This window comes from Emys orbicularis, chromosome 15, assembly GCF_028017835.1.
Source record: "Emys orbicularis isolate rEmyOrb1 chromosome 15, rEmyOrb1.hap1, whole genome shotgun sequence".
NCBI lineage: Eukaryota > Metazoa > Chordata > Testudines > Emydidae > Emys > Emys orbicularis.
The window spans coordinates 31146989-31174199 of record NC_088697.1 but is presented as its reverse complement, the minus strand read 5'-3'; the positions used below and the strand labels follow the sequence as shown (position 1 = coordinate 31174199).

The window sequence follows — 27211 nt, the reverse complement described above, 5'->3', positions numbered from 1 at the left end:
ATCTTAACAGCCTGAGCGGCTGTAATACCTTGCTTACATCTGCCAGGTTTTTGTGCAGTTTTGCAACATCTCCTTAATCCAGTGAGCATAAATAGAACATTTCAATCATATTTTGCTACCAGGAACCTAGAAGATAAAGCGCTTTTAAGACCTTGTTGAAAGAGACTGTATAAGATTGTGCACGATAAGATCGTCCTATAAGTAGACACCAAATGAGAAAACTTTTGTGCTCAGGTGAAATTTGTCGATAAAGATATTTCAAATAAATTACTTAGTGAGAACTCGAGCATTTTAAAACAATGAGCAGGTTACGTAACGGCCGGAAATATCAAAGCTGAAGTTTGATTGCCACGTAGATTTCTACGTGAGCTGCTGCACTCATAAGATTAATGTGTTCTTTTGTCATTTCTGACACCTTGTTCTAACACTTTTTCTGGTGGGGGAGGATCCGGGGGGGTGGGGGGGGAGAGGGAAAAGTCTTATCTGCAAGCACTTTACTGGGATTGTGGTTAGCTTCAAATGCTATTGTCTGTCCTTACGGTTACAAGAACCAGAACGAATTGCTCTACTCCAGAGCCTGACTAACATCCAGCCCGACTCACAGACTGTGTACATACAATGGAACTGGCGTGTTTCTTAATATGATTGTGTAATGCAGGAAACAACGTTCGTTGTTTGTGTTTTTAGTTTCCCCCCCTATTTCTCAAAGTGTAACTTTATATAGCACCATTCCACCCAAAGAACATGATAGATTCTGGGATAGATCCCAAGATAGTATAAACTTGGCTCCAGTCCAGTAGTGGGGTCCACTTGTGTAAAGCCCTGAGCTCTTTCATTTCCCACTGATTGCACTGGGAGTGACGGTATACAGCATCCTGGAGGATCAGGCTCTTTGTGAAAGGGACACTTCCATAGTGGGTGAAGTGCAGCCCCCTCAGAGGGGGAAGGCAACAGCGGTTAGTTAAGTCAGGAAGGGAAGAAGACTGCTGCCAATGGAAACTGGGTGGGCTTTAAAGTAGGTAGAAGGTGGTAACCCCAATATTCTGGTTGGAAGCCAGCTTGGGGTAACATCGTGTCTGAAGAGGTGCCTTTAAACATCTAACAAGTGGTCAGGAGTTAATTTACTGTGTCTCATGAAAAAGACGTCCCTTCCACCAGCAAGTGTCCCCTAGTACCGTGCTGTGGCATTGGTTCAGTGCTGACTCTAAGAGGAGGGGGCCCTCTACCCCAGCACACTCCCTGCATCACCTTGATGTTTACTGAGAGATCTTGACTTGGCCCGTCCATGTTAGTTGGAGGTTTGACAGGGCTCCAGCACAAGGCAACGTGGCTGCATGCATCTGCTTTTCTGGCAATCCCGGGATCCCTCGCATTCAAGTATTTTTCATTTGGTGTTGTCCAAACTGTCTTAAAAACCTCAGGAACACTGTGTTCTGGTCCCCGTACAGAAATTGCGATCAAACACATCATTTATCACTTGAGGGTAGGGTACTGTTCAGTGTAATAAATATACCCTCCTGGCATGTCTTATTCACCACATCCTTACAGTGCATCGACACAAATGGATTTAAGCCAAGTACCCGGTTCTGTGGCAGTGAAAGGGTTAAAAGAAGTTATCCAATGCACGCCTGTATTTCCTCTCTTTAACTTGTCTAGTTAACGTTTGTGCTTTTATTTTAAATCTGATTGAAATTTCTTGCCTTTTATTGATATATTTACTTTATGGAGAGCATCAAGTGCTATATTAAACAAGTAAATTGTGCTGTAAACGCCTTTGGTAATGTTTATTAATATTGACTAATCATGGAGCAACAAGCTCTATTGCTAGCAAGCATAATATGTGGCAATACCAGCGGAGCATTAACATCTTGTCAAATAGCTCTGCATAGTACAAATTTGTACCAAAAAAAGAAAAACCTGATGGTGTGTTTCACATCTTTTACTGGGCAGGAAGGGGGTATGGCTGGCTTGCAGGCTCCAGATGCTCATGACGTGTATCCACTGCTGTTCTCTCTCCCGATATACCCTCATTCCCCATACACACGCATCACCTTGTCCCGCACATTGGCCTAACCAACCTTGCTCCCGTGGGCCTGGCTTAAATCTTGGTATCTCTGGTCAGGTTCATACATTTGTTTTCTGTCAAGGCACCATGTGTTCAGCTCCATTCTATCTTGACGTTCTAGTCTAGAAATCAGAGAGGAAAAGTTTTTGTTGGCCAAAACACACAGGTGGTGTGTGTGGTGGGTTTTTTTTTTTTAAGATAAGCGGATTGTTGGCAACTTGACAAATATTCCCCTTCCTTCTGCAGTGAAGATGCCCTAGCTTGTGTGTTAGTGACTTGTGTATCCACTATGGTATAATACCTAGCTCTTACATAGTGCTTTTCACCTGTAGATCTCAAAGCACGTACAAAGGAGGTCAGTACCATTATCCCCATTTTACAGATGGGGAAACAGAGGTACAGAGGAAGTGATTTTTCTCAATGTCACCCAACAATCCTATGGCAGAGCTGGGAATTGAACCCAACTCTCCGTATCCCAGTCCAGAGCTCTGTTAGGAAAGACAGCAGCAGCCTTGTTGGGACTGAAGTCAATGGGAGTTTCGCCATTGACTCCAAGATGAGTGCCTCTTAAAAATAATAAAAATGGAGGAGGTGGGTTTAAGTGAACGGCAGTAAGGACCATGGGGTTCAAATGGACGTTATAACATTGGAGTGCTGTTTGACTGAGTGATGACTCAAGATGAGTGCAAGAGTTTGTGTTTTCAGGGTTTGTCTCTTCCTTGGGAGAGATCTAAATTAGACACAATGTTTTTGTTTCAAGCTCCTGACAGTCTGAGCACAGGTTATCTTTAGGCATTCCCCTGAAAGTAGCATTTGCACTGGGTATGCCTACTGTGCTTTCTTACCACCCGCCGTGTGAGGGGATTGGGTAGAATCTCATACAGCTGTGGGGCATGAGAAATGGCAGGGATGCAATTGGTGCATGTGCGTCTGGGAGATACTTTTGAGATCTAGATAAGGGGAGGGTCTGGAGGAGGGGTGGCAATTGGCAGCAATGGTTTGTTTGTTTGCCATGTGGAATTGCCCATACTTTCAGGTTTCGTGGTTTGTCGCCATCTGTATATGGGCTGTTGGGAAGGCTGGGATTCATGTGCCTTCCTTCCCCAGCAGCCAAGGTTAGTAGTTGTCCTTAAAATTGCTTGGTAGTAATCATACAGCAAAGATTAGTCCCTAACAGTGTTTTACGGTCCCAGATTAGATTACTGATTTTTAAAGACACACACTAGATTTCCCCCCCCCCCCCCCCTCATTAACTCTATTCTGTAGTGGTAAGAGGAGAAATAAAATAGAGTTGTTTTGGTGCCTTACTTGTGCTTTTCCAGACATTAAAAACATGGTTGATAATCACCACGTCCCTGTAAAATGTTTTTTTACCTGTAAATTAGTGATAAACTGCAGTGAAGATGAGGATTTAACTTAACTTTTATCTGGCAAATTTTGTTTAAATTATTGAAGTTGCATAAATGAACACTAAAGAAGAAGGTTACTTTGTGATATTGCTAATGTTTGAAGATGCGTAGTCTCAACCTTTAAAACGTGATGCTGTCTGGGGCCACCATCTTCCCTGAGGGCAGCTTGGCTTTATGCTCTTTGGAAACAATGGCCATTTTGAAAGAGGGCCACTTAACTAAGAGGCTCCTGTGAACTCAGTCCCAACTAGAATAAAAGATGGTAGATATTTAGGAAAAGGGCTGTTCTTCATTTGTGAACCTAGTTTAAAAAAACCTGTCAACTAGAACAGCCTCCCAAAAAAAGAGACTATTAATTCTAAAATAAAGATCTTCAAATGCAGACAATGCACATGATTTTAGTGTGTTTTTAATGTTGAGAAGTTTGAAGAGTTTGTGTTTATTCTCAAATCGTTCGGGACAAAAAATTGTACTGATACAGGGTGCTAAATTTCTTAAAGGGGAACTATTTTAAATATTTTTCACTCAAAAGTAAATTGGTTAATTTAGTTTATTTTCCTGTTGATCCTGTTCTAAAGAGAACTTCTCTGAAGAGTCCTTTAGTATCCAGGCTCAAATACCAGCAAAACCGAACATTATTTGATCCAGAATTAACACCTCTCAACAAAGCCATATTTTTTTACACATTACATTGTCCCCATCACAAAGATAATTATAATTGGGTTTGCTCCACTATCCGCCTCTTATCAGAATCAAGAGAGGCTAACTGGTCACAGCTTTATTTTCACTTGCTGTTCAACTTAATTTTAATGGTACAAGCTGTTTTAATGGTTGCCAGTTGCCAAGGAAACCGGTAATAGGGTATGGAACCTTCCTCCATTAGGGCTTCTGAATTCAGATTGGTGACTATGGCAAAAACCAAAAAGCCATTCCTATAACATTTAACCTAATGAGTTGGTGGCTTTCTTTCCAATCCCTGGCAGCTTTTAACATAAAGGCTGAGGGTTGAATTGGGGCACTGAACCTAAAATATCATCTTCCAGTCTGTCCAGGTTAAGCTGCACATTGGAGAGGGTAGCTTGCACAGCAGGTGCCTGTGGCATGTCCGTTCTGTTGGTAGACATGGGATTCTAGTCTCTAGAAATGGCAATCAGTTACTCTTTCACCAGCACAAAATTAACTGCAGGTCACTTTTTGTTTAAAGTGTGCTGGAGGATTTAGCCAAAGGATGACTGGGGGAAAGCTGAACTTCATCCTCAGTAAAGATAACAATTGTCCATAATCAAGTATCAGAGGGGTAGCCATGTTAGTCTGGATCCACAAAAACAACGAGGAGTCTGGTGGCACCTTAAAGACTAACAGATTTATTTGGGCATAAGCTGAAGAAGTGTTGTTTTACCCACGAAAGCTTATGCCCAAATAAATCTGTTAGTCTTTAAGGTGCCACCGGACTCCTAATTGTCCATAATTTGTGGCTTGGTACTAGGGCCCAGCCATTGAGTTTCAAGGTCTTCTGATGCTGGATGGCCAACAAAAGTGTCAATGGATCCCTGCTTTCAGGGATACGTATACCCTGCCCAGTTCTGCACAGACCTGTTTCATAGAATCAAAGGACTCCAAGGAACCTCAAGAGATCTAGTCCAGTCCCCTGCACTCCTGGCAGGACTAAATATTATCTAGAGTTTGTAGTTTATATTTGGCACCAGTGCAATAAAACATGTTTGTCTTGTAACAAAGTGATGATAAATAGTGGGTGTGATTAGAAGGTTGAGTAGGTCATTTGACTGTACCACCTGATGAAAACATCAGCAAAAAACTCTTATTTTGAAACCTGCATGTGTTTTTGTTGTTAGACTCTTCCACTTCCATCTGTATGAAAAGATCACAATAAATGGGTGTGCATCTCTCTTAGGAAAATGTAGCAAACTTGGCTTGGTAGCTTTTCAATGCTTGTGTCAACTACAAAGCATGGGCTGCTTCTAAACAATACATTTATCAATCTCTGACACTGTGAAGTATTCAAAGAAAAGAGAGTTCATTTACCATGTTTTCTGTTTAAAGTTTCTGAGTTTAGTTGGCTCAACAGTAGATGATTGTGAGTTAACTTTGGAACTTTGCCTTGCAATGTCAATGTGCGTGAGACTTGTGATTGAGCAATAATTGGCTTTAAAAGGGGGTGGAGGAAAAGATGGGTTTGGGGTGGGGCGGGTGAGTGAATAACAGAAAACTGTGCTTGAAAGAATTCTGTGGCTATAGCAGTGTGAGATGAGGAGTGGAAAGAAGGCTCCTGTTTGCTAGGATACTATATTCTCTTGTCAGGGTCATGATTGTCCATAGACTTCTGAGTTTAGCGCATTCGTGTGCTTTGTGCTGCCAGGGAGCATGTGCCTTTGACACATCACTTGCATTTTAATGATAACTTAATATTTTTCTGGCTTGGGCAACGCTGCTGTCCAGATCTGCACAAGCAGTGTCTGCTAAATATTACTTAATCTAGTAGAGTGCACTGGGACTGTTGAATTGCTCTTGAGTGGGGTCGTTGCTTTATGAAGAAGAATGAACATCCTTCCAGCAAGGATGGTTTGGGTTCTGAGCTAGATTGTGCTTTCTTCGCTGCCTTGATGCACTACCCATCTCCCCAGACTCTCCAATCTGGGCTCAACAGGGGGAATCCAATTAAGTGAAATATATGTAAGGATTTTAGTGCCCTAAATATTCCCTACTTTTCCCCCTGTAATGCCCACCTTTCTATTCAGATTCTGAGCAAGGAGTGAAGGAGAGCCTTGTTTAGTGCCACTCGTCATTAAACCTGTTGACTACATATAAGCAAATTTGAACCGTAAAATACTAAATAGAGACTTAGCCCCCTCCCTTTGCTCCTACTGAGATAATAGGAGTTAAGGATGCTCATCTCAGGACCAGTCATAATAAAACTCTTCCATTGCAATCCTGCAAGGATTCTGTCCCATCTGTACTGCTCTTGGGAGAAGCATTAGTGAGAGGTGTGTTTTTTTTTGTTTGTTTTTGTTTTGTTTTTTATTCTTTCCATCCTCCTCCTTTCCTTTGGTACTTAGCCTGGAGATTTGTGGAGTGTCTGTCACGTGCAGTATTTAGCCAGAAGAGTGAGCTGTGGTTATGCTTCATCAGCACTCCAAACATCCAGCAACATCTGGGTGGCACTTCTCAGCAGGGACCTTGCCCCCCAACATAGACTCCGCTACTGCCGTAGCGAGCAGTATTAGGGCAATGGAGTTCCTGCTGTTCGCTTTCCAGAGTGGCCACTGCTCGAATCTGCTTCTGAGCTCTAGTGTTAGTCTGTTGCTGCCCTTGCTCCAGTTGGTGTGAGATGCATGAACATACATAATCGATGTACGTATCGTAACATTTCCCCCTCAGTGGAAAGGATAGCGTTGAAGTTCTTCATGAAGTATTTGTAGGGATGGGTGCATCTCTAGATCTCAATCTCTTCAGGGTTGCCAGGTGTCCAGTTTTTGACCGGAACACCCGGTCGAAAAGGGACCCTGGCATTAAAAGTCCACTTGGCATGGGGTTGGCAGGCTCCCTACTTGGCTCCACACAGCTCCCGGGAAGTGGCGACATGTCCCTGCAGCCCCTAGGCATAAGGGCAACCATGGGGCCTCCGTGCACTGCCCCAGCGCTTCCCTGAGCACCGGCTCCGCAGCTCCCATTGGCCAAGAACCACGGCCAATGGGAGCTGTGGGGGTGATGCCTGTGGGTAAGGGCAGCGCGCACGCCACAGAGCTGCCTGGCTGCCCCTACGCCTAGGAGCTGAGGGACATGTTGCTACTTCCAGGGAGCTCCCCAAAGTAAGTGCAGTACGGTGCCTGCTCCCCGCACCCCCTCCCATGCCCCAACCCCCTGCCTCAGCCCTGAGCCCCCTCCTGCACCCTAGGACTGTCATCCCCTGCCCTACCCCAGAGCCTGCACCCCAAGACAGACCCCTCCCCCCACACCCAAATCTCCTGCCCCAGCCCGGAAGCCTCCCCCCCCCATACATCATGAACCCCTCGTTTCTGGTCCCACCCCAAAGCCCGCACTCCCAGCTGGAGCCCTCACTCTCTCCCACACCCCAACCCCTGCCCCAGCCTGGTAAAAATGAGCAAGTGACTGAGGGTGGGGGAGAGCGAGCGACAGAGGGAGGAGGGATGGAGTGAGCGGAGTCTCGGAGAAGGAGCAGGATCTTGGGGAAGGGGCAGGGTAGGGGATGAGGCAAGGGTGTTCGGCTTTATGCGATTAGAAAGTTGGCAGTCCTAGTAAGAGTTCTGATCCCTTTATTACCAAAGGGACTTTAAGTCCCTCTAGAAATTTCACAAGCGTAATCTTTCTCATTAAGCTTTAATTACTTCATGGTGTCACTGGGGTTTGCTTGTAGGGTTTCTGTTTCTGGACAAAGGCAGGTAGGATAGGGGCTTTGTAAACAAACCAGTTAGGGGAAGGATCCTACAAGACTGAAACTTTCTGGACTTCGCCAAATCAAGCTTTGGGGAGAAGATTCAAGCAGGCGTCCCACGTGCGCCTCAGTTAAAGCAGCTCTCCTTTTCCCTTTGCTTAAAGGACGCCCAAGAAATGACGTAGCCTCTGTAGCTGAGTAGGCCTCGATGTTTGAATAGTCTGGGTGAGCCTCCTTGTTGCTGCTGGCCAGCAGAAGTTCCATTTTTCCCTCTGTCCCTACGGCTGTCTAGCTTTGTATGAAACAAGTATGTCTGTGATTTGTGTCCCTGCTGAGCAAATGAGAAAATTCACAGATAATGTGTAGATTTCATGAAATATTCAAAAGGTCTCAGTGTTAACATTTGAAATAAAAACTTTTCCCCCTCCCCCCCAAACAAGCAAGAGGACTAATCCGTCTCTGTTTTTCCTTAGGAAGCTGCACAGTGGTATGAAGACTTATGGATGTGAGTTGTGTGGGAAACGATTCTTGGATAGCTTGCGGCTCCGAATGCACTTACTGGCTCACTCAGGTAGGTTTAGAGACATCGATGCTGCGTGAGGCGAATGCTGCCTCTGTCATACTGACCCAAATCTATTGAAACTCCCAGACAAACTTTAAGAGTGCGCATGTGTGTAGGGTGGGGTGGTGATTTTAACCATTTTAGAATGGTAAATTATGAATATATTCCCTTTTTATTCCAGACCTAGTTACTTCAATTTTCAGAGTTTTTGTTTTCCATTCTTTAACTGGGGAAATATTTGCAGGTCCTCAGGAGTCTGGAATAACAAACTTGGACTACTGCATGGCTGAGTGCTATTCGATTGCCTCCATCCACTTCGGCCATGATATTGGAGTGGTTTTCCTCCGTGTGTGTGTGAATACTGTATTTGCCACGTACAGGCACCCACTGCAGTTTCATTAGCAAAACTGTTGCAGAATTAGGCACTCCGTCTAATGAATCTAACTATTGGGTTCAAATTATGCAGGCCCTTTAATTAAATAGATATAGAAAGGTTGGAATGCTAAACTAGTGAGAAGACGTTGTTTTGCAAGTTAATTTAGTCTGAAATTCCTATTGGGCATACAGCCCCATATGCAATTAGTTTTTGTATTTTAAAAAAAACCGCAGGCAGCCACTGGATCCATTTGCTCAAAGGTAAAGTGTACGTACGAATCCATGTCTCATTCATTCAAGGTTAAATCACTTAGGGTATGTTCACACTGCTCACTAAGGCTACATCTACACTACAGGGGGGGGTCGATTTAAGATACGCAAATTCAGCTACGCGAATAGCGTAGCTGAATTCGACGTATCGCAGCCGACTTACCCCGCTGTGAGGACGGCGGCAAACTCGACCTCCGCGGCTTCCCATCGACGGCTCTTACTCCCACCTTCGCTGGTGGAGTAAGAGCGTCGATTCGGGGATCGATTGTCGCGTCCTGACGGGACGCGATAAATCGATCCCCGAGAGGTCGATTTCTACCCGCCGATTCAGGCGGGTAGTGTAGACCAGGCCTAAGCCTGGGCGCTTACTCAGATTTGAGCTCACGCCCCACACTTCCGTCCACACACACAAATCAGTCTGAGTCGGGTCAGCAAACACTCAGGACCGAGGTCCTGCAATACTGCTGGGGCGGTGGGTCAGAGCCCACGTCCCACTGTGACTCGGGTCTAAGCCCTGTCATTTTGCAGGTCTGGACGCAGGTCAGTCCTGAGTCAGAAGGTTTGTGTAGCGCAGTATGGATATATTAGTACAGCTCTGAAACCTGGCTCCAGCCATCGTAAAGCCAAGTTTACAGACACACAAGTGCAGGCTTGGAAATGCTGAGTCCACAAGCCCGGGTCCCGCAGACTTAGGCTTAGTGTGCAGGATAGACATAACTGCAACACTACCAAAAAACCCTATCCGTGCAGCAGTGAGTCTGAGCCTATGCCAACTGACTCAAGCTCGGAGGACTTGTGATAGGGAGCTTAAAATAGCAGTGTAGACATCCCTGCTCAGGCTGGAGCCTGGGCTCTGAAACCCAGTGAGGGGGAACACGTATATTGCTATTTTTAGCCGTGCGCTGCAAGCCTCAGTCAGCTGACGTGGGCTCTGAGTCGCTGCTTTGGGGGTTTTTTGTTTTGTTTTTTGTTTTGCAGTGTGGACACACCCTTAGGGTCCACATGAGTTTACGAGGCTGCACATTTGGAGTAATTTTGGAAGGATGCTAGCATCACTGTAGAACTTTCTGCCATATGGTCTGTAGGAATAAGCACAGGGTGGGGAGTCAGAAGGCAGTGAGTTGTAATCCTTCCTCTGCTATTCCCTCCCTATGTGGCCTTGGGCAAGTCACTGCACCTTCTGTTTGTTTGTTTTATCTTCGTGCCTAGGAGTCCTAGTCATTGACCAGGCCCTCATTGTGCTAGGCACTGTACAAACACAGAACAAACGGTCCATTTCCCCACCTGTAAAATGGCGATAATTAACACTTACCTACCTCCATAAAATGCTAAGTATTCTAATCCCTGCCAGTGCTTTAAATAGTGACTGGTAACAAGTATGAGAGACCAGATACAGGATAATTCTCTAACTCGTGTTCCTGCATCTCATGGAAGTGCTGTGGCTGTCCTTGTTCTTTAAGCACTGAGAGCTGCTTCTGCCATTCTGCTTGGGTCAGAGTGGGAACCGAAGCACACGCATATCTCCTAGTAGATGATCCCTGGATGGTTGATCATGGATCACTGAATCTCCTCTGACATACACCAGCAGCACATGGACTCTAGAGGTCCTGACAGGGCTAGAATAAACACAATCATTTGACCATAGACATGCAAACAAATGTGGGATAAACCACCAATAAAGAGACGGTGCACAATAAATACAATCAGTTTTTTTCAAATGCTTCACAAATTGTTTTCTGTGGAGGATGAGCACGCAATGTCTCTTATTCCTCCGTTTTTATTTTTTTTTCTGCAGTGTGTGCTTGGTCCTGGGTATTGACTGCTATATTTCTTTTAATCTTGATTTATGAGAAATTAAACTTGGAGGGGGAAGAGGGCTGCATGGCACACGGGGAGTAAGACAGCAAGCTCTCGGGTATCATTTCAAAGCTGGCATAAGTCACCAGTGAACTGAGTTTGAGAGGATCTCAGAATAGTCTCCAAGGGTCTCTTCTCCATAGCACAGAATTACCCAGCAACATGGCATAATTGGCAGCCATTGCTTAAGGGGGAGGCGTGTGGTTGGAATACGGGAAGCAGGTCATGTGTGAGATACCCCAGCAGGTCTGGTCATGTAGGGGCTTGCGCAGAGCTAAGCCGTGTTGCACCTGGCTTTCCCCATTGCTCTGTGTTGATGGAGGATGGGCAGCTAGACTCCACAAGAGGACTCACAGTGCACATGGTGAGAATGGTTGAGGAGGGCTAGATTTTCCCATTGTGAGAATAAGGGATGATTCCGTTCCATTGTGTCCAAGCCACCCAAGTCTGGAGGGTTGTTTGGGATTGTTCTAGTCTCTAAAAGAAATTCTCCTGACCCAGTAAGAGCTCACACCAGTCCCAGCTTTGAGAGCCTGGCCCTAAATTAGCTGAACTTCCAGCTGTCCTGTGGGGAGGTGTTAGGTGCAACTTAGTACCTCCCCTGAGAAGGGCATGGATTGGGGGCGTGGTGCTGTTGGGAGATGGATGACAGAAACTGGAGCCAGGAATCATGCAGCTGCTATACAGGTTTCTTCCCAGAGCTCTGGCAATTCACCTTGCTCCCTTCCTCTGGCATCTCTACCCCTTTACTTACGGGCCTCTCCTCAACACTTCGTGTCAGGTGCATGAATGGTCTCTGGCATACCAATGCACCACAGAACCCCACTGCATAGTAACCTGGCACAAATACTGAATGGTATTGCGGTAATACCTAGAATGCTTGTGTGCTAGGCGCTGTACAGACCGAGCGAAGATCTGTTCACTGTTCCTCCTCTCTTGTCACCCAAGGCTGACTCTGAACTCCTGGTGCATGATGGTGATAGTAGTCAATTTATTAGGCTATCTGCCACGCCTGGATCCTCCCACATGCATGAGTTTGGCATTCCAAATGGAAATGAATCCAGCCGCTGTTTAGCTATATTTCCTTGACACCCCACCTCTTAAAAAAACCAAGAGCAATATCTCTAGTGCTGCTTCTTTCTTCTGTGTTTCCTTTACCTAGGCTAGTGTTCCTTCATATATATATATCTGAGAGTCAGCTGTGACTGGCTTTATAAAGAGAGTCCCGTTACAGATTTTATTCTAAAAAATACTAGATATAAATCAATGAAAAGAAAATGGCCCCGTTTTATTTCTGCCTTTTAAGGCCTGATCCTGCACGCACTTAACTCAGCATGATCCTAATTCTCAGGAGTAGGCAACTTGCCCCCCTTTGTCCTCACAGTAAAACGCACTACTTCCAGCAGTAAATATTTGCAGGATTGGAGCCTCTGATTTGATGCCATTTTAATTGGGCCGGATTCTGACCGGCGTTACGGTCAGGTGTAGATTCCCGGAGTCGCTCCCCTGAAGCCAACGGAGTGAATCCAGGTTGCACTTGCAGTGCTCTAGGCAATGGTGCCAGCTGTCTGGTGATGAATATACGCTGTCTGGGGAGGGTGCATCGCTTGCCGCCTCTGAGGCCCTGGTTAATGCCTGGCATTGTGGCAGGCCGCGTGTACTGCACTTAGCATCTCAGCTGTGTTTTCCCTTCCCCCCCCTCCTCCTCCTCCCCCTTTTTTGGCTTGCGCTGCCTGTGTTTGTTGTTGTCGTTTTGGCCCTGTGCCAGTCGCTGGCTGGCTGCCAGCCTTGTGGGTACAGTATGTACAGTGAACGTTGAGCCAAGTTTGTCATCATACAAGATTAATTTTTTTTCTAATCTGTCTGGGGTTGGGTGAAATCGGAGGGGGGGAGGCAGAAGGAGCGGTTTGAACGCTCGAAAACAGCCGCATTAAATTCCAGCACTGTTATTTATTAAAACATGAGACCTTTGCGCCTCTTATTTCCTCTTCTTTCCCCCCACCCCACCCCCCCATGAAATGAGGTCGTATTGGAGCCACAACGTGAGTTCATATTTTCAGTGACTAGCATACTAAAATTAATCTCCTAAATCAGTTTTCATTGCCCAAATTGACAATTTGTTTAATTAGAAATTTGCCCTGTAGGAGACCCTGACGACTTGGGGTCCCCCCGCTCCTCAAAAGGCCTTAGATGATGGCAGTAGTAAATGTTCAGTTTAATTGAAGTTTTTTCATTTCAGTAGTAATGTGTTCAACTAATCAAATGTTTGAGGGATACCCGATGATAAAGAGAAGTTTAATTAACGAACAATAAACTTAATGAATTAACTAACGAGATTGTTCTGGCCCGTCCTGGTTCTGTGACTCCTATCGAGGTCATATTGCACTGTAATGGGGGGTGGGGGGTTTGGGGAGGGATGAGCACTAAATCGGTGCTTATTTTATAACATACAGTTCAATGCATGGCTTCTTTCACATAACCTGCTGTCAGTTTCGGTGATGTGCTGGGGGAAATCTTTTTGGGGGGTTTCCTGTCAATGGGAAAGGAGAAATGCTCTGAGGCAGCTTTGGGAGATTAGTTAGAAAGTTTTTCCTCTCTTTCTCCCACTTTTAGATTTCTCTGGGAAGCTGAGAGACTGTGGGGCCAGATCCTCAGCTGGTGTAAATAGACATAGCTCCAGTATCTGGCCCTCACTCTCTGAACTGAGCACCAGTTTCTACCCGTTTTATTTAGCGAGGAAAAGAGCAAGGGGGTGAATCTGCATTGTTGCCACCTCTCCCGATGTTTTCGCAAGTCCCATAATATTTAGTGGTCTTTCTTAAAGCTCCAGCTGCCGAAATTAGATTGCTTGACAAGCTCGGCTTTGTGTATTTTTAAGTTTTCTAGCCCTCATAGTTGTGGAGAAAAGCTGGAAACTGTGATCCCTAAATATTCCAACGCCAGAAGGCAAACAGAACCCAACTACTGTTGGTGTTGGTGGTGGTGGTTTTTTTTTAATCTCATGATTTTTAAGCAAATCATGTGATTTTTGTACACTTGGAGTTGGCAGTTTTGAACGTGTTTGACCCATGTCGTCACTTTTATATAAGGAGAAGAAAACACTTGAATTAGAAACAAAGGCTGCTGTGTCTAACATCATCACCTCTTCTTTCTTTTCAATCCAGCTATCCATTTTCTTTAGTCTTTTGACACAGTCGTGTCTCTGAGGTCTGGTCATATAGTCCATTTTCCTGCTTTTATTAATAGGCTCATGGAATGCCTTCCTAAAAATAAATTTTAAAAAGTGCTTGGGCTTAGTTATGAGGTGTATAGGCTCAGTCCATGAAACACTGGGGGGAATTCTAGGCCCTGTGCTATGCAGCTAACTCTAGAGGATCCCAGAACTGGTGTATAAAGCCATTGTCTTCACTGTATCAAAGCCCACCTCTGCTGTGACACCTGCTACTAATGGCTAAGAACGGGTGCAGGGGATGGCTTGATACTGTCCTGTTTTTTTAATGCTAGTTTTGTCCCTGTCCCTCCTCCCTTTGCATATGGTTTTCCTCTGACCTGAGAGCTCTTTGGGACTTGGCTCATATATTCCTATATGAGTGGGTAGGCCATAGCACACTGCTGGCGTATTGCAGAACGTGGCAATACAGGCAAATAGAGCTAAAATGCTTACATGTATGGGGGCTGTTGTGACATTGTGAAAAGCAGAGAGAGAGAGAGTGGGGACATGGTCTGGAAAAGTGCCACCCTCCATTTAGGGGTGTGTTTCTCATGGAATAGAGTATTGCATGATTATGATCATTACAAAACTGCAAGGCAAACCCTATTGTTAATACTGTGTTAAGGGTGTTCTGGTAGAAACATAGTTTATTTAGGTTTACGTTTAATGAGGGACAAAGTAGTGAAAAGCCTTACATGTGTTCCATGGGGTTGAGTTAAGGTGGGTGTTAAGAAATGTTAAAGTTTTTAAATCTTTTTCCTCTCAGGAAAAGAAAAGGAGGGCGGGAGGTGGGAAAGAAAAAATCTCAAGGTATTTAGAACATACAGTTTACATGCTCCATTGACTTAATGAGCAGAGTTTGAGTTCTCTGAACTAACAAATGCTAGCTACACATATATGCATCTCTTTTTAAGTGAATCTGTATAGCCTTGATCCAAAACACCTCTGCATGCTCAGGTTGCAGTTAGCAAGTCGCCAGCGTTGGGCTTCATTGTAGACTTTAGTTTTTTCTTCAAACCACACCAAGGCCTAGTTGTTACAGCGGAGGATGGCCAGGGCAAATTCCATGCTTCCAGCTTCAGCTATTGGTGCTTGTAACTTTTGTATATATGAGGATGGTTCCCCTCCCCCAGTCCAAAATCGGAGATGAGGAGAGTACAAACAGAACCCCTATTTCCTCCCCCTCCCCCCCCCCCCCCCCCCAACCCTGGCAAACAAAACTCTTCTCCATGTAAAGACCAGTTATGGACTTAGTGAGCTCAGAAGGGGAATGTTTCAAAAAGTTATCAATGTATTAAAATGAGGGATTGCTTCAGGAGGGACCCATTGTAAAGTGTGTGTTGTGTGAGAGAGAAAAAACGACACGCTTTCTAATCCATTATGCAATCCCAAACAGGCAACGCCAAGGAACACTCACAAAGGTGTGATTCCTTGTTTTAATTATTGTTTTGAACGCTCAGGTGTTCATTCAAGTTTTTGTAACCCCTCACTGGCAGATTCTCAATCTTAAAATAATGCCCTAAGCATGGCCTTGTTGTTTGTTGACTTAATTCCATTGTGCTGCTTAGCAGGTCAGTGTCTGTGACGTGGCCCAGGGCAGTGGAGAGTCGCATTTCCGGCCAGATTGCTGCTAATGACACCGCTGTGGCGAGGAGACAAAGATGGCCGGTCTGGGGCTATGGGGCTAGAAGTGACTGCTAAGCTGCTGCTGACGTTCACCTGTGAGCAGGCCTCAGACTGCTTGTTGATTTCAGTGAGGGGAAGACAAGTCTGCCCACAGCCTGGCCCTACTGAACTAAATCCCATTTGTGGCCCGTAGTGTCACAGCCAGAACTAAAATTCCATGGCCTCTCATCTTTAAGGAGCACAGGGATTCTGCCCGGGGGGGATAATTTTTATCTTGCACCCTGTTTTTAAGGGCAGACAAAATCTGAGTCCAGCTTTTTAGCCACTAAGAAAAGTTGACCTGGCTATGGTGTGGGGAAGGGTTGAATTGGCATTAGGGACATGCAGGGGGTTAGAGAGCTCTTGGGGATGAGGGGAAGTCAGTCCCTGGCATGCGCGACTGGGTGGTGTAGAGTTGGGATGAGATTTTGGGGTCCTCTTCTCCCAGGTTGCTACTGCTTGAGCACTTGTAGGATTCTGCAAAGCAGAGAAGCTGCCTCTTCCTTCCTTCCGCCTGATGTATAATCTGCATGACAGGAAGGCGAGGTGATGCAGGCTTTCTGACTTCAGCTGCTGATGTGACAAGAGTAAAGGAGCTGAAATCTGGGGCCTGGCATGAAGGAGCAGAAAGGCTGCAACAAAAGCAGCGGCAAAATGCATGGAGCAAAGATGCCCAAGGTTCACTAGCCACCTCCTTTCATCGGCTGTGTTGTGCAATCACCAACCCTGTGCCCTCCCCATCTCTGCTGGCATGTCCCACGATCGTTGTGTGTCCTAGTGGGCTGGTTTTATCTAGCCAAGATCTAAAGCTGTGGTTAATTCACTTGCTACCTGTCTCTAATAAATGTAAACTTTTCTTCCTCTTCATGTTCCGCGCTTATCTCCTTATTAAGCGTTGAGCTACAGAAGATGTTTTCTCATGAAGTATCTGAGATGGAGCAGATAGTTCATCTTGGAATTAAGCTGCCTCCCTCTCCGCTGCCTTTTAAAAAGGTTATTGTTTGCTGAAGTCGGGGTGCGCATCAATGCAAAGTTAAGAAGAAAGGGAAGCGCTGAGATTCTTTGGAGATTGTTCACCCTCCCTCTACCCTTTCCCCCCTCCCTTCTTGAATTTTGGCTGGCATCCCAAATTTATTCCCAGAGTGATGTCATCGGCTTGCCGGCAGGTCTGGATGTTCTGCCAGCATTCCAGAGAGTTTATGATCATTCGCAGATGTGCATCCAAGAACACACTGTACCCAAAGCAGAAATTAATGCAGGCTTGACTGCTGTCCAACCCTCATACACAGGAGAGAGGAAAAAAAGAAAACAAACTGTTTAATGCTGTTTATAAATTATACACTGGCTGATGAAAAATACATTTCTTTTCCCCCAGCCCCTCCCTGCCTTCATTTTCTGCCTCAAGAGTCTAAGCTGAGACTGGAAGAATATGGTTTGCTTTTTAGCTCCCGTTTTGGCTGGAGTCCTAGCCCCTGCTGCTGATCCAGAGCCAGGGTATTTTTCCCCTTTACCTGATGAAATACATTTATTTTGCAGCCGTCACTACTCTTCCCCCCTCTTTTGGATGCTTTTTGTTATTCAAGGTGTTCTGCTAAGCATTATGCATAGAGTGTAATGCCAGGACCCATTACACCATAGTGTGCTCTGTAGCAAATAAATCTTATGCACATCTGTCTACATTAATACTGCTAAATATATGTGATCATCACACCATAACCCATTTTCGCTCCGGTTTCTCATCATGCATGCGAGATGGGAAAGTTCTGAAAGTTCACTGTAGGCTGCGGTATTAGAAAACATTCCGTAACCTCCCCTCCCTCCTGAACAGGAGAACATAAACATGCTCAGACTCGGCATCCAGATTTGGGGTGATGCTGATAATCAAACCATCCTCCCCCTCACCCCAAGATGTGTTCTTTAAATTCCTCCCCATGTTGTGTGCAATCCATTTACATGGCTTTTGTGTTTTTTAATACTGCTAATGTTTATCATTTGCCCAACAGGCTTGACAGATTTTGTTTCCTGTAGAGTATCGCAGCTTTAAAGCCCCCTTGTTGCTAAGTAGCAGCCTCCCTGTACTGTAATGGGCTGATTTTGTATTCTGTTCAGCACTGTATCTTATTTTTGTATGCAAGACAAAGTGTTTTGATGGAGGACGATTGCAGAAGTGTCTGGAGGCTGTTTGGAGTTTTATGGGCTGTACAGTACACTGTGTGCTTTCTGAACAGAACACAGGCTGTTGAATTTTGGATTGGATTTGTCATTTTTCCCCTCTGAGAGGAGGCTGTCAGATAGAACATTACTTGAAGGGTGGAGAGAAAAGTGGAAATTGTGTAATAACCTCTATTTTTCGCTAAACCGAAATTATTTTTTAGTCCCAAAATAGTCCCACAAATTCATAAGCTGCTATGTGGGGAGGAACAGGCTAATGAAGTTGATGATATGACGTGGTTAGTGCTTAGTCAAATGCCTTTCCGTCTCATGTATTCCTTTTCTCTGAATTCTAAGCTTTCCCCTTCATGTGGGGCTTCCTTCTTTTAAAGGGCTGGTGGGAGCACTTTTTTAGAGGCAGGACACCAAAGGGCCAAAATGGTGGAATGCTCCAGACTTTACAAAAGCTCTTAACTTTTTTTTTTCTTGCTGTCTGACCATGACGGGTAGGGACGTTGGGAGGCAGAAGCCATGTTGTGGGTGACACCCAGACATGCTAAACGGCATTTGGGGCAGAACACAAGCCAACCAAAACCCAGGAACTTGGGAGCAGCCAATCCCTCACTCAGTGCTGACCTTTGCCCTGCTTGCAGGTAGGTGACTCAGAGTCTGCTGCGACGTGGCACAGAAATGCTTCAGTACCTAGGCACAAGGGCAAAGTTGGATGGACAGAATTTGCAGCCTGATCTCCGTGCCTTTCTCAGTTTCAGTTGCACCCTAGATGATGGCATGATTCTTGCATCACACCTGCACAGCCCGCCTCTGAAAGCTGAATCCTTCATGGGACCTGAACATTTTAAGGAACAAGCCCAAACATGTAGATGCTCTTCTTCCCTCTTCCTCCATCCCAATTTGACCTATTAGAATGTGATTTGGAATGCTGATAGTTCTTCCTTTGACCTAGCGCTTGTGATGCATCTCGGTTGGCATAGTTGGTGGCAAAAGGGGTCGCCTCTTAAAAGCTCCACTTACACGTTGCATTAAAAACAAAACCCGTTTTCCTGTTTTGGGAAGAACTCCCTTCAATCAGATGAAGTTTGTGGATGAACATCTTGTCAGAATTCTTCTAAAATCAGCAAGTGTAAGAAGCTTCTGAAATTGTTCAGGGTCTATTCAGATGCACTGGGTATGTGAGATTATAGCTATATAAGTTTTGCTGCCATTTACTGACTAGGTGGGAACCATTTGGAAAAAGATTTTTAGCCATGTGTCCCCCAAAAGAGCCATCCCTCGGCCACCCAGCCAACAATTTTCAGCTTTTGTGAGGGGAAATAGGAAAGGGGAGTTGGCAGCCCCTCGAAAATCAGGAATTCCCAAAGGAATGTTTCTTCAGGGAGCCCCAGCTCTAGTCCACAACACCCAAAGCCTTATTGAGTGAACATAAGTGATTCTGCTCTCATGTTGGTGTAAATCAGGAGTTATTACTTCATCAGTGCAGAGATCAGAATCAAGTCAACGTGTTGCATCTCAGTAGCATGGAAGGGGATGGCAGCCAATGACAAAATTTTCACTGGGTTTATATATTTAACCCTATACTGGAAGCTGAGAATGGAGAAACCATTAAGACCATCTTGAGAGGGTCCCTCTTGGGGAATGCCAAAGTTTCTGATTCTGAGCATTTGTCCTTTATACAACTACAAAACCTGGGTGGTGGCTCTCTACCCATAGTCCTAGACCACACTGGGTTTTCAAAGGCGTTCCTGGTTGTCTGTGGATTGAAATATCTTGTAAAATCAATCGATGGATGGGAATTGGGGAGACAGATAAGTGCAAAGAGTTTTCTCTTGCAAAGGGGCCTTCGTTTAGGGTGACTAGAGACCAAGTGTGAAAAATTGGGACAGAGGGTGGGGGGTAATAAGAGCCTGTATAAGAAAAAGCCCCAAATATCAGGACTGTCTCTATAAAATCGGGACATCTGGTCACCCTACTTCGCTTCATGTAGGGGAGGTTACTGGGCCTTTGGCCAAGGGAGTTGGTCCATGCTAGGACATTATGAAATGGACTGTGGAATAAAAATGTCAAGTGCACCCCTAAATTTGAGATGCTGTCAGAAATTTAGGTTGTGCCCTGTGCCATTGCTGGGGTAATGTGGGAGCACTGGCAGTGTCTGGGAAACGTGCTCTGGTCACCCCGTCAACCTCACAGCACGTGAAGGTGGTTATCCAGACGCCCTTTATGCGAACCATTCAAGAGGCTTTAACAATTGTCTAAACATCTATAACAACTTGCTACAGATCTAATTGTGCGGAACCAAAAGCACCACCACTGTACAAGGCTATTTGTGGGGCGGCTTGGAATCTATCTGTTGCAGAAAGAGGGCTGTGTAGGTTTTGAATAGAGGGTGGGCTGGGTGTGAGTCAGAAGCCACAGGGATTTTTTTAATCTACATGGCCAAGGTGTCCTTATGGATGTGGTGCTCTCCCATTGAACCTGGATGCTATTTTTCTTCCCTGATGATCTTTTTCCACCTTCTGAGAGCAAGTAAGAACATTCAGGCTGATTTGAAATGCATGCGCTAGTCAGCCAGATTGTCCCAAAGATAACAGTAGATGTTTATAAACCTGCTTTAAGCAGCATAAACCATTATGATTATGCAGGAAACAGTATTCAACAAGCTCGACTTGGGTTGGGTGGGGGCTGCTTTTATATCCCAGGCAATTGTACAATGAGGTTTACATGAAAGCTGAAAATTGTTCCTTTACTCTAATAGCACAGCACAGACCATTACCTTCCAGATTTAAAAACGAAATGAGCTCATCATATTTGGTGACTTACCCTGACATTCATGCTCAATTTAGAAGTCTGTCTTTACCTTTTAAAACCTATGCTTTTTATTTTTTTTATATTCACTGATTACTTTTTTTTAATACTAACCCCCACACCCCAAAAAAAACCTTTTGCATTTCCTGATCACAGAAACTATTCTTGGTTTCCTTCTTTTGGCCCGTTGATGTGTTTTTGACATAAAATACAAGACATTTTTATAACTGTCTCTTCCACTTTGGGTGAAATAGGGGAAAAGGGAAAAAATAATAATAATAAAAAAAAAACCACAGCGGCTTTATGTGGGCAAAAGAAGAAAACAAGAGAATGGGATAGAGAACAGGCTAAATTTAAAATTGTAATTGGCTGACTTCCACAGGCTTGCGGGTGTTTTAATGACTCATAATAACTTCATTTAAAACCAGCTGAGCAGAAAATAGATTGGAGAGGAGCCTCAGGCCATTATGGATTTGTGTGTGTGTGTGTGTGTGTTTTTTTTTTCTTTTTTTTTGACAAGCTCTGTTTTCGGCAGCCAGGAAGGCCCTCATAGAGGGCTTGGCTGTTTTCTCTCTCCTAGAGTTGGTGTTCTGCCCAAGAGAGATTGTATAGAAACCAGTTTTTTTTAACTGATTAAAAATAGATGCCTTGAGGTATTATTTTAGCATCAGTGTTTTTTTTTTTTTTCTTTGTACTTTTGATGTGGTAAATGGAACATAAATACAATTGTTTTTGAAATTACTGAATTAATTAGGTAGTAAAGCGACGACAATGCATAAATTTACTTTGCAATTTTAAAAAAAAATCTATATTTCCCCTCCACATTCTTGTCATGTACAGCATTTCAAAAAAATGGAGGTTATATATTAATCTCTTGTGTTTTTAGAAGGGGGTGGGAATATATTTATTATACGTGAAACGCTCACTGGTGAGTTGTGGAAATACAGCTGGAAGGGAATCCGGTATTCACTTAGTCATTCAGATTCCTTTCAGCCTCCTTGCACTAGACACAATGCCAGAGAAGTAAGTGTTATCCCCTCCTTTTATTTTAAAGTAAATTGGCTAAATGTTTTGAAGGAATGCACTTTCCAAATGCTTGCTCAAACTCGGGTACATAATATGCCACGCTTTAAGATTAAAATGGAACACCTACGTGGCAGTCAAGTTTAGTGTTCAAAACAGTGGGTCGAGGGTTTTCTGGGCCTTCAGGGCATGATGAAAGGAAGTGGGTCTAACAGCTGTCATTTCCCAAACAGCCCAGCCAAGACTGCAGCTTTCCCCTGTCAGAGAGAAGAGGTTCCCCATTCTGCTTACAGATGGTCATTGGTGGCTGTTACTTAAGAAACCACAGGAGCCTATTTCTATAGCTGTGTAGGTTTTTAGCTATCCTCCTTCTATTGACTTTTAATGGGAGTCAGAAGACTTCGAAAACACCCTGTGCAATTCAGCAATTGCAATGCGATGCGTTGAGAGGGAGAACAGAAGTCCAAGAATTCTGGACTGCTTTGGTGATCTTGTTAGAGCGACCTTAACATGTATGGTAGCTTTATTTATTTTTTCCTGTTTATATGGCAGTAGTAAAGCACTGAATGGCTGCATGCGAGCCCTGAGTTGGATGTTGTCCCACCTGATCCTGGTGGAATAGGATGAGGATGATAGCTATATGCAGTTGCAGTTTTCTGGTCAAGGGTCTTAAATGAGTACCATAAGCAAGACTTCATGCAATCCTGTTGGAAAATCTCTCTCCACCAGGCGGAGGTTTTTGGTGAATTAGAGGGGCTTTTCCTGGGCTCTGAGATGAATTAAAGTAACACCATGAAGGTGAGAAATCTGGAGAGAATTCCATTCCTTTAACACAAGGCTAGCAGGGAAAGTCCTGGTCAGATTCATCTGTGGCTTACGCCCTTCACGCACCTGCGAGTCAGGGTGGAATATGCCTTGTAATTGTCAGAGCATCTTGCAGAGAGATTCCTGTAGACAGGAAGACCTCTGGTAGCCCTTTGACACAAAGACACTGCTCCTGCCACTACTGTTCTCTAAGGCTGTGCCTGTCATCCAATTCCTGTGGATAAAAATTGCAACCCTTTAATGCAGAAGCATGTCGTTGTCTGTTAATCTCTTCCCCAGTCATAGCCTGTCTTCTGCCTTTCTCCTCTCTGCCATCCCCATAAAAGTTTATCACAGTCAGGGATGGTTAAATGGGTGCAGGAAAACAGTGTTTTAGTAAACTGTAAAATTAGTTGGGAAGGTTAATGAGGCATTACTTGTCTGCCTTTGTAGGAAAGGCAGGTTTATGAAGGTAGCTGAACACCTAAGCAGAGGAGTGGACTTGCAGCATTTAAAGGCAAAAGGGTCCTTTTATAAAACCCTATTTGAACAGATGTGCTCAGTCTGTCGTCTTGATAACATTTATGGCTCTAAATGAAATCTAGTAGAAGCAGGGAGGGGGTGGAAGATCGCTTAAAACACGGTGTTTGAGGTAGGAACAGTCGGTTTCATCTTCATGTTGTACGTTGGAAACACACCTCTGGATGCTTTGTGCTGCCAAGTAGCAAAGGGGCGTGAGAGTCAGTTACCAACAGTGCATTTCCATACCCACAATTTTCAGGTCCTCTATTACATCTCAAACACTTCTGTTTTCAAGCCCCAATTTGAATGTCATTCTAGATGTCAGGTACATTTTAATGTTCAGGACATAATACAGTAAACAGTTACACACCCGGACCGTTCTCCTGGCTAAACAAAACAAAACAATAAAAAAAAGCTAAGCACAGCCATTAAGCATGATGGGGGGAAAATTCTGTCTTGTAAGTCAAGCTTCCCAGAACATATATTTTTACTCTGAAAATGCCACTGCCATATTTGTAATGCAACACCTCAATTATGGTGAAAGGGGGGTAGAAATCAAAGCTATGAAACAGCCAAGGATCTTTTAGATCCACTGCCTGAGCCACAATTAAGGTTTCAGAAACACCAAAGGCAAGCCAACGAGTGTCATTTTTAACCAGTTAGAACATTTTACTACTTCCTAACATCAGAAGTGTTAAAACTGGAGAGCCTATTTCTTGTCCTCAATAAAGTAATTAAACTGAATGAGTGTTGGGAAGTATTATTAGGTTGATAGTGACTAAAAATAGAAAAGCTCTGTTTTCAGATCAGCTGAGGTTTTCTGAAGAGGTAGGGCTATCCTAGTGGTATCACTTAACCAGGACCTTTAAGCTGCGTCTTTGAGACTCAGGATATTTTACAGAAGATGTAGTCAAATGATAAGGCTTGCTGCTTGCTTTATTCTAAAGTCAGAGTTGAACCAGACAGCTGGCAGTTGATCAATTGTCTCTGCATTTTGCAGTGTAAATGCCCAGGGGAGTCTGAAGGATTCTGTTCTTTCTTTTAAATGAATTAAAAATAGTGAGGGCTTAGTGAGTGAAATTCTTGGGTGCCTTTGGTTTATTAAGCAAAAATCACCAAGGGCATTTTCATCTTTATTTGCGGCTTCTGGCAGATACAATGGCCAGATCTCCGCTCTGTTGGCAAAGCTCCGTTGAATTCAGAGGAGTCACACAAGCGAAGGGCCTTGTATATGTAACCAACTCATTTAGTGAGTCTCTCTAAGGCCTGGTCTACACTGGGGATCAATCTAAGTTACTCAACTTCAGCTATGTGAATAACGTAGCTGAAGTCGATGTACTTAGATCTACTCACTGCAGTGAGTCGACTGCTGATGCTCCCCTGTCAACTCCGCCTGTGCCTCTCGGCCTGGTGGAGTACAGGAGTCGACGGGAGAGCGCTCGGGGGTCGATTTATCGCATCTAGAGTAGATGCGATAAATCAACCCCCACTGGATCGATCGCTGCCCGCCGATCCTGCAGGTAGTATAGACATACCCTAAGGTAACCACCTCTCCTATGGAAGGAAAGGAACAAGGACTGGGGTCGGGCAGACAGGCTGGGAAACTGTCAAATGCCCATTTACGTTGTGAAGGCAAGTGGGTTACATAGGCTCATATCCCATTGATATTGGCTGTAGAAGCAAGGAGGAGTTGAACGCCTGGGTAGCATCCGGTTGTATTGCACAAGAACCCACAAGATCCTCTAGAAGATCTACGAGAGACCTGTTTTGTTGATGGTTTCTGCATTTTATCTTTCATAATCATTCCTTCACATTGATGCGTGCAATTTCCAGATCTCAGTTCAAGATGGAGAGTCCAAAATCAAATTGGATAAAGCCTATTTGAAGAATTCTAGCACAGCTTAACTGAACAGTCAATGAGATTGGTCTGTTCTCCCTGGCTCTGCCCAGAAGTTTTGTGAATTTGGTGAATATTCCAGTCCAAACTGATATGCCTTTTTGCCTGCAATCCTGGTGGTTGTGTGGGCAGGGAGAGCAGTAGAAGGAGGAGGATATCAATATGCTCATATTGTAGGAGGAATGCAAAGGGTCAGACTGCCTGGTAATCAGTAATTGGAGAGGGGCAAGTTGTGTGCCTCTGTAGCTTTTCTCCTATCTGCAGGAGCATCGTGCACCAGCAGTGAGTTTAGCAAACAGAAAACCCTAGGTACTAGTTTGGGGATCTGGTTTCCTATGGGGCCCCCTAAGACTGAAAAAGTCACTCATGCTGTGTAATTACAACAGTGGGCCTGTCCCCATGAGCCCAGCTCCCTTGGGAAGTAAACCTGTCCAACTAGAACCAGAAAAGCCTAGAAGAGCATAAAAACTGTCTTGCAAGTAGAAGAAGGAAACCGCCTCAAGGCTTGAAGCCATGTTACAGTGGTTTGAGGCCTTTGGAAGTTTTTGGTCTCAATTCCAGGAAGCGGAAAGAGAAGCTGCCACAAACTCACCACCGTTCTACAGATCAGTACCCCAGATGAGATGAGGAGCTTGGATACATTATTCTTGTGTCACCTTGGTAACATCCAGAGGAGAGCAAAAGACCTGGGGACCGTGTTTGTTTTCTTTTTTCTTTTGTATAGATATACCAGTAAAATTAAGTGTAGACTAACGCTCTCTCACTTGTATGGAGAGAGTTTATCACATTTCCCCAGTAATTTGGTAGCTAGACGACAAATCATTAGACCTGGTTCCCAAAGAAAAGTGAGATTCTCTACATGAATATTAAGAAATGACTGGGTTTGGGACACATTTTGGTTGTTTTTTGATAATCCACCCTCTTTATTTCTCTTCGAATTCTAGGTCTAGGAAGAAACCAGTTTGTAATAAGCAAGTCACCTGTGAGTCCATGTCCGCTTTGTCTTAAGCCTGTGCTTTTCCTATGTGCCCCTTCTTTGTCACCCTAAGAATGTCAAAAGCTGCCAGTCTAGCTTCCATTTGATTGTTGTGGCTCAGGCTTAACCGGTTCAGAACTGGGCAGAAACATGATGGGTTGCCTGGTTCTACCAGAATGGCTTTAATGTGGTCTTGCTAAGCTGCAGGAACTGTCTGGGTTTGAGCAGATTCAACTGGTGCTAGAAAATCCCTGGCTGCCAGGTTCATGTCGGAGTTTGCCCAGATGTGCTCGAATGAAGTTTAAAACTTGGCACTCCTTGGCCAAGTATTTTTAATATGCTCCATTTCAAGCATGTTCAGCAATTCCAGTTTGATCTTATTCGCCGCGTGAGAATGAACTCTTTTCTCTCTCGTCCACAATAATTGTAGTGGTTCCTTTATTAATTGCCTTTTGCAGCCTTGTCAGAAGAGTCACAGCTTTATCAGAGACCTAGTTTTGGGGAGCTGCTCCGTCCTGTATAACTTCTGAACTCGGTTGTTCTGTCTGTTGTTCTGGTAGCGCCTAATGAGATGCAGGGGTCCATTGGGCAGGCATTGTACGAACCCAAAGTAAGACCGACAGGCCCTGAAAAGTGTTAGAATGTTTTGCCTGAAAAAGTAAGTGTGTGTGTGTGTGTGTGTGTGTGTGTGTGTGTGTGTGTGTGTGTGTGTGTGTGTGTGTGTGTGTGTGTGTGTGTGTGTGTGTGAGAGAGAGAGAGAGAGAGAGAGAGAGAGAAAACCAAGGCACATTTGAAGGAAACTATTGACTGTCATTCTTAGGAAGGAAAAATCAGTTTCACACATACAGAATGGGAAGAGACTGTCTAGGAAGGAGTACGGCAGAAAGGGATCTAGGGGTTATAATGGACCACAAGCTAAATAGGAGTCAACAGTGTGATGCTGTTGCAAAAAAAGCAAACGTGATTCTGGGATGTATTAACAGGTGTGTTGTGAGCAAGACACGAGAAGTCATTCTTCCGCTCTACTCTGCGCTGGTTAGGCCTCAACTGGAGTATTGTGTCCAGTTCTGGGCACCGCATTTCAAGAAAGATGTGGAGAAATTGGAGAGGGTCCAGAGAAGAGCAACAAGAATGATTAAAGGTCTTGAGAACATGACCTATGAAGGAAGGCTGAAAGAATTGGGTTTGTTTAG

At 44.5% G+C, this 27211-nt stretch overlaps 1 protein-coding gene across 2 annotated transcripts in view; it reads left to right on the top strand.

Moving 5' to 3' along the window:
* Positions 1–27211, top strand: part of ZBTB16 (zinc finger and BTB domain containing 16) — a 170443-nt gene that overhangs the window by 70492 nt on the left and 72740 nt on the right. For both annotated transcript variants that reach the window (XM_065417272.1, XM_065417271.1), the window contains exon 2: positions 8359–8456. In XM_065417272.1, the coding sequence (XP_065273344.1) occupies positions 8359–8456 (98 nt within the window). The remainder of the gene's footprint in view (positions 1–8358; positions 8457–27211) is intronic.